General features: G+C 35.3%; 1 protein-coding gene and 1 long non-coding RNA gene across 2 annotated transcripts in view; both read right to left on the bottom strand.

Annotated features, from left to right (window-relative positions):
- Positions 1–3,777, bottom strand: part of LOC106464153 (protein TMEPAI-like) — a 76,817-nt gene extending 73,040 nt beyond the window's left edge. Inside the window, exon 1 of the mRNA XM_022391841.1 lies at positions 2,937–3,777. Within this exon, the coding sequence (XP_022247549.1) occupies positions 2,937–3,033 (97 nt within the window). The 5' untranslated portion in view covers positions 3,034–3,777. The remainder of the gene's footprint in view (positions 1–2,936) is intronic.
- Positions 3,778–5,513: 1,736 nt separating this feature from the next.
- Positions 5,514–11,159, bottom strand: part of LOC111086940 — a 58,629-nt gene continuing 52,983 nt past the window's right edge. The window contains exon 3 of the long non-coding RNA XR_002611658.1: positions 5,514–7,128. This is a non-coding gene — a long non-coding RNA (uncharacterized LOC111086940). The remainder of the gene's footprint in view (positions 7,129–11,159) is intronic.

The following is an 11,159-nucleotide window of genomic DNA, read 5'->3' as shown; positions in this document are numbered from 1 at the left end:
CCCCCCCCCCCCCCCAGTGGCACAGCGGTATGTCTGCGGACTTACAACGCTAGAAACCGGGTTTCGATACCCGTGGTGGGCAGAGCACAGATAGCCCTTGTGTAGCTTTGTGCATAATTAAAAAAAACAAACATCATCTGAGCTGATACTTAAAAAACAATTATTAATTAAAACGATGTTGTACAAAAGATATGTAGAAGGTATATAAGTAGTTCTTAAGTTCAATTTGTTTCACTTCATAATATTGCCTTAATATAATTCACATTGGCATAAACGTCAGAGAAGGTATACTTTAATCAGAGCCGACCCTTGGGGTGGGCGTCGTGTACCCCACACAGGGCGCTAAAATTGGCATTGCAATTAGCAGTTCTTGTCTACTTTACAGGGGCGAAAGCGCCGAATACCAAGTTCGCACAGGCCACAATTTTGCCTAAGGCCGACTATGACTTTATTTTCATCTTTTCAAAAGTAAAAATATCTAAGGAGATCAGTTTGGTATCACAGTTGTACTTCCACTTGGTAAGCCCAAGGTGACACAACAAGATCCAATCTTTAGTCCAAAGAACAGAATTAGTAGAAAGATAACGTGACTCCTAAGGTTTTCCTTCACTTACCAAAAGAAAGAAAAAAGAATATATTTTCATCTTTAACAACATGTGAGGAAGATCAGAAGATATGACAGAATAGATACATACTTCGAATCATTACAACAGAAACACCTCTATCAGTGAACACTGCATTCCAATACTCCTTAATTCCGTGCGCAAAGCATGACATCTTGGCTTTGGGATGTCTCCTAATCATCCCAACAGAAACACCTCTATCAGTGAACACTGCATTCCAATACTCCTTAATTCCGTGCGCAAAGCATGACATCTTGGCTTTGGGATGTCTCCTAATCATCCCAACAGAAACACCTCTATCAGTGAACACTGCATTCCAATACTCCTTAATTCCGTGCGCAAAGCATGACATTTGGCTTTGGGATTTCTCCTAATCGTCCCCGAGATCATGAAAAAACTGCCTCATTTCATTAGATAGAATTGAACAAACATACATAGTAGGGTGTGCATTTTGATGTCATTTACACCACATATCACCAGTTTCTTTGTTAAGTAACCAAACTTTCAAATGTGTAATCTAAAATATTATTTTCTTACACTTATTGCGCTTATGAATTATGTACACGTCTCTGTATATGTTTGCGAAATTTGTTAACCATTCATTAAAATATGTTAATATAATAAATAGAAAAATCGTAATCTTAACGAATTTTATCATTGAACAGTTTTAGAAAACAAAAATGGTATTTTCTTATTTAAAATTATTTTCCTTAAACTATTATACTACTCAAGATAGCTCAGCGGTAATTTTGAGGGCTTATAACACTAAAAATCGGGTTTCGATACCCGCGATGGGGGAGAGCAAAGACAGACCATTGTGTAGCTTTTGCGCTTAACAACAACAAAGGTATTATGCTTACATTAATCTTGTATTGGACAAAAAAAGCTTAAATTTAAAAGACCGTTATGACTGGGAAAAAAATTCCTTTGTATACTTTCAGCGTTACAGCCTAGAACTACAAGTAACCATTAAACAAATCATTAATCTATAACCCAGGTGACGTTTATTATAAAAACCCTGTTTACATTAAGCTAAACAATTACGTTAAATTAATTATGCATTATAAAAAAACATGTCATGTCGAATCTTAATCAAACTGAGAAATGTCCTTGCGGCTAAACCGTTAGGGGAGTTCAAATTAAAACAAAAGAAAGGCATAAAATAAAGGAACGTTTAAGTAACATTCTGGAAAGATCGCCTTAAACATGCATATCTAGAAATTTTCTAAAGATTTTCTTCTTTTGCAGAATGCCCCCAGTAGCAGAGAGGAAAGTCTGCAGGCTTATAACGCTAGAAGTCGTTTTTCGTGGGGGGGGGGGGACAGCACATATAGTCCATTGTGTATAATTACAAACAAACACATCTTTTGCAGAAATGTCTAGGTTGGATTGTTCTTTCTTATCATTGGCAGAATATTTTTGTAATTATTGAGTAAAACAACAAGACCTTCTCTGTTGGAGTACATGATTCATTTAGAAAACGGTCAGGTTTGAACATTTCGACCGAAAGTATTTCTAGCGTATGAGAATGGGTTTTTATAAAACAGAGCTCCCTTTGATATACTGTTCTTTTCGTTCGAAAAAGAAATTGCGTATTTGCAATAGTGTGATATCCGCTAGCTATTTAACAGCAGTTTCATACCTAATTGAATCCTATGCCTAATTACTTCAACATTTATATTTGAGTAATGTGGCTATGTTTAGTTAATCAACATTTAAACAGCAAGTCAAAAAATGTTTATGTATCTTGGAAATTTTTTTCCTTTCCTATTATGTTGGAGGTTCAAAAATAATATTACGATTAAAATTACATATTTTAAAATGAAATCTGTGACATCTTTTCTTTATAAACTGCTCGTACGAGAGGTTTGTTTAAGAATATTAAGATACATAAAGGGCTATCTGAGTATAGCCGTCCATAATTTTGAACTGGTATACTAAAGGGAAGGCAGCTAGTCAACAGTACCCACCGCCAACTCAAAGGCTACTATTTTCTGACCGAATAGTGTGATTTGACCGTCACTCTTATACTATAGTACACCCATGACCCACACTGAATTCACAGTCCAGAAACGCTAACTCGAGACACCGCCCGACTAGAAAGATAAGAAACAACTTTTGTTCCTATACATTTTAAGTGTATCTATACAAGTCTTAACTCCAAAAACAAACACTAATCACTCATTTTGATAAATTTTATGAATGTTTTTTGAAAAGAAATTAAAGAGAATTTTATTGAAATTACAACTTCAAAATACATATATCCTTTGAATAAAAAAACAATTTAGTGGAAGCAGCGACCTCTTTTCTTACCTGTCATGTGGTACAAACTTCCAAAACTAAGATAACTTCGAAAAAAGTTCGACAACAATTCAAAAACCTTATTAGTCAGTGACCAAGCTTGCGGCATTTCCTTGAACCCGTAGTGTTTCACTAGTTGCTACTTCGTAGGTTATAGCGCTAGCAACACAGTTCACTTGTGGAGATCTCCTCCTGTATCAGATAGTAAATGTAACAGCTAAGTCTAAAGACTGCTAAATAAAGCAAATCATAAGGCCGCCACTGTCTAGACACAGCTAACAAACCATCGGTTCACCTGAGTAACAGCGTGATGCGGGTGACGCTACTGTCGGTTACGTCATAGAGCAAGACACTGGAGCAGTAACGATTGTTTAATAATTCGCTAAATCAGTGACCTCTTTTTTTAAAAAGTAAAATACGCTCAGTTCCACATCATTTCTTATATATATATATAAATAACCTGTATTGAAACGTTTGCTTGTTTGTATGTCTCGGATACTAGCGCAACTCTACACAAAGGTTATTTGCATTAGTCGTTCCTAATTTTTAACTAACAGAAGGAAGCTAGTCAACAACACCCACCGCTAACTCTTATTGAATAGTGTGACTTGACCGTCACTCTATAACACACCCACGTACACCAAGTGCGAAACGCGATTTCGCGGCAGCGAGATGCGAATGATGGACCTCGGATTCACAGTCCTACACATCCAGTCTGAAAAGTCTGACAAACTTCACCAATGTTAGATACCTTAACGTTAATTTCGCGCTCTTAAACTTGATATACATTAAAAAATATACTATATAGACAAATATTTTCATGGAGTGTGCAGTTTAATGCAAAAAAAATATGTAAAAATCGCTTTCCTAATGATAACTGTGAGAGAAAATCCTTCTTCAATTCAAAATTAATCAGCTCATGTGCAGTAATAAGATATACATAATTACGTATATTTCTGTTAAAAAAATACACTGTAAATAGCACTGATTATTTGTTTGTTGCCACTATACAGCTTCAAAAGAGCGCGCGCGCACACACACGCGAGATGAATTATTTATACACTAATATAATTATCTTATTAATTTTCGCTTGTCTGCGCCTCGAGTTGTATTGAACATATTATTTGGTATATATAGTGAACGTCAGCTTTCTTATATTATTTTTAAAAAATCTTAAAGAAAAATTCTTTGTTTGTTTGTTTGTAGTTAAGCACAAAGCTATACAATGGGCTATCTGTGCTCTGCCCACCACGGGTATCGAAACCCGGTTTCTAACACTGTAAGTCCGCAGACATACCGCTGTGCCATTGGTGGGGGGGGGGGGGCAAAAATGCTTTAAGCAGAATATTTTCCCCAGTTTCTACTAAGCTCAACACAAAGTTAATACAATAATTCGTGTAATATTGTTATTTCTTTGTTTAAAAAAGTTTCAATACATTCTTTATGAAACGGCATTTGGACTTGAAAAATAAACAACTTTATTTTTCATATAAAGAAGCGTCTCCTGGTGAAACAGCGGAAAGTTTACAGACTTAAAACGCTAAGATCCGGAGTTCGACTCCTCGCGGTGGATACAGCAACGTGGCTTGCTCTAAAACAAACAAACGTAGATTATAAGTAGTTCGAGGTATAATAGTTACTGGTTATTAAATTAATAATAAATAAAAAGTGAGAGAACTTGTAAGTAAAGATGATACAAATTCATATGACAAAAAGAGGTCAATGACATATCTAAATATATTAAACATGCTATCAAACTAATGTACTTGGTTTTGCTTGCGTGAGCAAAAAACTACAGTATACGCCCTCTATCGTGTTTAATAAATGACAGCTATTTCGGCTTTTTATTAGTTGTCAACTCGGGTAAATAATTATTTGTCTGCCACGATAGAATACTCAAACATTTCTACTAATTTTAGAGCAACATATGATGAGACGAAAGGAAAAAGCACACGTAATAACGTAATGCTATCGCCATGGCAACAAGTTTATTACCATATGAAAATTGTCTGCAGACACTTTCAAACTGAGGCAATCCATATACATACCCCGTGAAAGGTTTCTCAGAAATTGACATATGTATAACTGCTAAAGATTTCAAAGAGCAAATTAGTTTTTATTATATTCAAAAGGACTTTGGAACTGCGAAAATTCGTATTACGTAAGGTTAATAAAGGTTGTAGAAATGAAAATCTGCGCATGCGTGTATTCAATGTAAATAGTCTTAATTCCCTCGTATATGTAACACGCATTGTGCCATTCTGTTTTATATTTTTTAACATTTAGAAGCAAACCTAAGAATGTTTGAGGGGGGGGGGGAAACATGTAGTTAACATACATACATATTACGCGAGAACACAAATTACCATACAGTCGATACTAACATATTTGCTCTCCAGTGGTTCAGCGACAAGTCTCCAGGCTTACGACGCTAAAAATCGGGTTTCTATATTGTTGGCGAGCAGAGCACAAATAGCCCATTGTGTAGCTTTGTGCTTAACAACTACCAAACCATATCTACCATATGTATAAAATAATAACCTATAATAATAAAATAGTTTTAACACCAAATAATTCAAATATTTGATTAAGTGAAAAGTGCACGATTATAGAGGGTTACTACGATTTTAAACGTAAGTCATAGCGTTACGTATGTTATATACATAACATTCACATATATGCTTTCTACAACGGTAGCGAAATATGTATATAATGATCTCAATTACATCACTATCTGGCTTTACGGGGTTGGCTCTTTGATAGAACTCTGGATATCGGAGCTAGCAAGCCAGGCGCAAATCCGTGAGGTACCAAAAAATATTGCCCACACTTTAAGCTGTGGTGCATTATAAGAGTGACAGTAAATCACTTAGCGTGGATGTTGGGTGATAGGCCAATAGTTCATAATTAGGAACGGCGGCAGATAGCCTTAGTATCTTTTCCACCAATACAAAATATCCATTACAACTTCGACTAAATATGAATTAAGAGTGACACTTTTAACTATGTCCACTGGAAAGTATTACTGATTACAAAAACGTGGCGACTTAATTTTTTGAAACCAAAAACGTCAATGGTCATCTGTAACAATCAATTACATTCACAGGTTTGGAATTTTATGACTATACAGTACTAACTTATGTTCACAAAAACATTATTTTTTTAGCACCATGTCTACTTCCATCTGGTAATTATGGCATTTCTCATTGCGCGAATATCTGTTACTCTTTGACAAAGTATCAAGAATTCAGCTTAATTATATTCACGTTTTCGACCGTCCCGGTTTCCCAAACCAACATTTTTTTTCGAAATCCATTTTCTTTAATTATTTATTGTAACTAAAAAACAAGAAGAAAAATGCTAGTGAACAAACCGAGCCTAGCATTTTCTTTGACTGTAGCAAAATGAAACGATAAAAATGATTAAATCTAATAAACATTCGATGTGAAAGTTAGTTAGTGTAACCTATTTAAGAAATCTAATTAAAAACAAGGGACATTTCTTTATACAAGTTTTTAATATACGGAGTGCAAAAACGAACGTTAGCACATCATAAAACGATGATTCACAGTTCATGTGACTTTCATAAACGTTTTTACAAGATACAATACAAATAAACTTTCTTTACGCAGTTTTATTAAGGCACATTATTAAACACACTAAACTAAAAAAGTATATTTGTTTTATGACGTATCATAATTGAAATCTAAGGAATTCTCTCAACAAAATATAAGTATTTTCACATGATATAACAAGTTGAGAAAATATAACTGTTTCTTTCAAAGTGATAATAAAAAACACAATAAAAATGTTCTCTGGGATACACGTATCTGACTTGTCTTTTGAAATTTTCTGGAATTTGAAATATAAATTAAAACCACTCTCCATGTCTTCTGGCCATTAAAACGTTACTCTGAGAATTGATGCCCTGGAGCGAAAGACTTGAGGGAGTTGGAAATCATGATGGGAAGGGAACAACATGCCCATCTGGCTTTCTCTATAGTGGGATCAAACCTCGGTGATTCGCACCTCAGGCAAACAGGTGACTCACGCTCCTTCTTTGCACATGTGCTTGAAGTTGAGCATCATGGTGGTGTAAGGAGGTGCGTGAATGAGGCACTAGCTCGAGTGTAGCCAAGTTGACTGTAGTTACTGGCGACGACTTGGATGTGACCTGGTGCTTGTGTAAAAGTCTGTCTGCAAACTGTTAGAGAGAAAGGTTAAATTCATAACTTGTTTTAAAATACAATTAATTTTAAATTCTTTGGACTCATCAGATTACAGATATAGAAAAAGAAAAAGTTTTGCATCCTAATTAGCTTCCCAATGATTCAGCGGTAAACTTAAAGACTTATAATACTAAAACTCGGTGTTCGATCCTTGCGGTGGGCACACCACTGATAGCCTATTCTGCAGCTTTAAATAAGATAAAGAAAAAGCATCTTATTAGAAAGTACTAAAAACGTACGGTAAAACATCACAGCAAGATTCTAAAACAAGACATTAGCACCTTTTCGTACTCTTTCTAACAATTAAGCTTGGCATTGTCAGGCGCCTTTTTTTAATCAAGTATAACATACGTATACATTTCTTGCCCCAAAAGATGGTTGTTAGAGAGAAGAGTCACATAAACTAAATTACGGAAAATTAATATTCAAAACGAAATTTCATAAACGTTACAGTCAATAAGAAAAAATCAACAAACATAATTTCCTGACTGTTGCCTAGCAACGAAGAAATGTATTTAAGAAAGACTTAACAAGATACGTTGACATACATAGGGTTGAGTACTTTATATTGAAATGAATTTGAATATGCAGATCAGCAAGACACGCAACAAGCTGATAACGCAATGTAGCGGAATGTATCAAAAGTACATATTGGCATCGTTTGGCGTTGCGTAGGTAGAGCGATGCCACCGAAAATTGACATTTTTTGGGAAGGGTATGTATTAGCCCTTTTCAACACAAAATTTTCATACATTCAGATCATAAAGATATGTTTAGGTTGAAAATTTAAAATTTTCAAGACAAGGATATCCCTTGGACTTCAGGACCACCAAGAAAGGGACCTTCAACAAGTCGTAATCCAGCTATGGTAAGCAAAGTGCGGCGTCGTTTAACACAAAGATCAATGGTAAAAAACGTTCACTACCTCAGGCATCGGTACGCAACATAATCAGGAAAAATCTCCGTCTGGGAAAGGAAAAAGTCACGTGTGCACAAGTTGCTTACAAGACATATTTCTTCAACTGTCGCATACCTCAGGCAGCTTGAGATTGAAAAGGGCATTCGATCTATTCCAAAGACATACAGGTCAAGTCGTCAAACGCAAAGCCTTTTGGATTTCTTTGCGAGGGAACTGGCAATGTGAGACAAAGCCCTTTAAAATGAAAACTACGCAACAAGGTTATAGTCAAGCTGCACGGTCATCAAGCAGATCATGACCGAACGTGTTGACACGGGCTGTAACGACGTGGTGAGATTCCAACACCGCTTTAATACAGAGTAAAACGTACTTAATCATTACAATCTGATGATAAATTATCAATTGTTCAACAAAATAAGAATAATCATAACAAATGCGTGAAGATTTTTTGATCTGATATTTGTTTCAGGATTTCCTAGTTTTATTTTTTCCACTTGGTTCAAACTTTCAGAAAATATTTCTAGTGATCGAATAAACCTTTTTTTAAAAAAGTTTCAGAATGATTGAGCAGTCTTTTATTTTTTCATGCAAACTCCAAAATATTTTTTAATGAAGAACTTTAGTGTATTGTTTTTAATTCATTCAAAATGTTTTTTTGGGGGAAGTGTTCCAGTGACGCCAAACATTTAATCCTGTCTCGCCCAGAACTTCGATGAGACCTTAGGAACTGCAGAAGGACAGCTCACCTTCTAAGAGCAGGGTGATCCATCCTGCTGGATTTTACATGGACAGACCGTAGCCTACAAGTCGTCTCATGGTCTCTAAACTTCAAACCTAGAGTGAAGGATAATGAAAACCACTGTGCGGAACAATGAATCTCGCTAAATGAACGTCGGATGTAAGAAGTACGGGTTTGATGGCAACCTGAAGAAAGCTCAGACTGTACCACCCCAATCTTTAATAGCTTTGGATATGGTCAGAGTTAAAGAAACCACGAATATTTTGCGGTATTGCAACATGTTGCACAGTGATATTTTAACGGGAGAATCATATATTTTAAACATGATAATGCACCATGTCGTATCAAAAAAGTGGTTCAAAATATCATTCATATGTGCCTTGGCCATTCCATAGCCCAGATATGATTCCAACAGAACCATCAAAATATGAACAAAACTACATAAGGGCTATATGCTGGCTGAATTTAATTTTGAACTGATCAACTAGGAGGAAGGCAGCTATTTAACAGAACCCACCGCCAGCTCTCGAGCTATTTTAATCGAATAGTGGGATTTAACCGTCACGGTTTCAAAATGCAGAGCGTAATTTTACTGCAGAGGAACTCGAACCAAAGACTCATAGATTCACAGACTGGTACGCTAATCACTTGGTCACGCCCGGCTCTTTTAATACAGCCTCATGGCTTATTGTTATTAGTTAACAAATATATCAGCTTCAACCTCTATTGTATAAGTTAAAAATATAAGTGTTCATACGTCGGAATATAAAAGATAAACTGGGAAACAGATCAATAATTTAAATCACTATTCTGTAATTCTTGATGTATGTCTCTGATCGAGTTGTCTGTAGATAGACGCGGATGTCGCAAACGTGTGATCGATTCCAGACGCTAGTATTTTAGGAATATATAGGATAGAAGCAACAAGGGTTGTAACCGGTCTTGTAATCAATAAGTTAGCTCTCCCCCTCTCTCTTTTTATACTTCTGGATCTTTGTTAAAACTTTTTTTCGGGGGGGGGGAGACAAATCTGCAATATATATATATATATATATATATATATACCTTTTTTTTATAAACAATTCAAAGAAGGTGGATCGAAATGTCTGCAAACGTTTCTTACATCAGTGATTCGGGATTTTTGAAGCAGCACAGTCACTTTTCGAAGAAAAAAGGCTAACAAATGTACGCAAACTGCACAACATTAAAAAACTGCCCTCTGCTATAGCATACATGACTAATTGATACACTAAAACGACAAAACTGGTCGGTGGTAATTTCATGGAGTTTCTTAAAGAAACAAAATAGAAAAAAAACTGATAACACAAGTATATTAGATAAGTACGACTGCTGGAAACATCGACTATCCAAAGTGGTCTTATGAATGTACCTGTCCCCCCTTTTTCAGTACTTGACGTTATAGTAGTGTTTTACATATTCAGAAGGAAAGTTTTTACCATTTCATTGTCGATTTTTCTTTATATTTCCTTACCTTTACTAGTATGAAATTTTAAATGTTCCTTGTTTGTTTTGTACACACAAGTTTCTGTAATCTTGTTTTAATAGTCTTGTGAAATACAAAACTGCAATACTGTTTGCATTATCAAAGAAAGTCTCTTAGATGGAACAAATTATTAATAAAATATTGAAAACAACCAATTATATTAAAATACATATATATATATATATATATATATATAGAAAAAGTTTGTTATTTGATGGTAAACGGAGTTTTGGTGGTTGAGGGCTAGTTTCAGGCTGGCAATCTCAAGACTCTCGAATTATTAATTTCATTTCATTCTGGCCTTTACTAACTAATAGAAGAGTTTCAAGTGCGACACGTTATGAGCTATAATCCATGTGTTCTTTTATAATAATAGGTAGCCACCTAGTGTTGAATCCCACAAACTCACAGAACGAGGACGTGGATTTGTCTGTTTGAAGTTAAGCACAAAGTTACACAACGGTCTGTCTGTGCTCTGCCCACCAAGGGTATCGAAACCCGGTTTCTAGCGTTGGACGTGGAAACTTATATACGAAGAATTAAAGCCTAGCCTCGAAACCTAAAATCCTCTCTTATTCTTAAAATAGGTTTTAAAATGTATCTGATTTGGATTTGGACAGTGCTCAGGGAGCTTTCTTTCTCTATGCTAACACAGAATGTTTTGCATTTTGTAAGGTAAAAAAAGGCTACAACTTATCACTAGTGAATCTAAATGGCAAAATAACAGACGCAATTTACAGCAAAATTAATTTCCACTTCAAAAACTCATGAATATTCATGTTTGATGCGATGAAGTATAGTTACAATATTCTTGATTAATCAATACTTTCACCAAATTAATTTT

The sequence above is a fragment of the Limulus polyphemus genome, unplaced genomic scaffold (assembly GCF_000517525.1).
Source record: "Limulus polyphemus unplaced genomic scaffold, Limulus_polyphemus-2.1.2 Scaffold1572, whole genome shotgun sequence".
Lineage (NCBI taxonomy): Eukaryota > Metazoa > Arthropoda > Merostomata > Xiphosura > Limulidae > Limulus > Limulus polyphemus.
The sequence above is the reverse complement of the archived record's forward strand: the minus strand, read 5'-3'. Positions and strand labels throughout refer to the sequence as shown.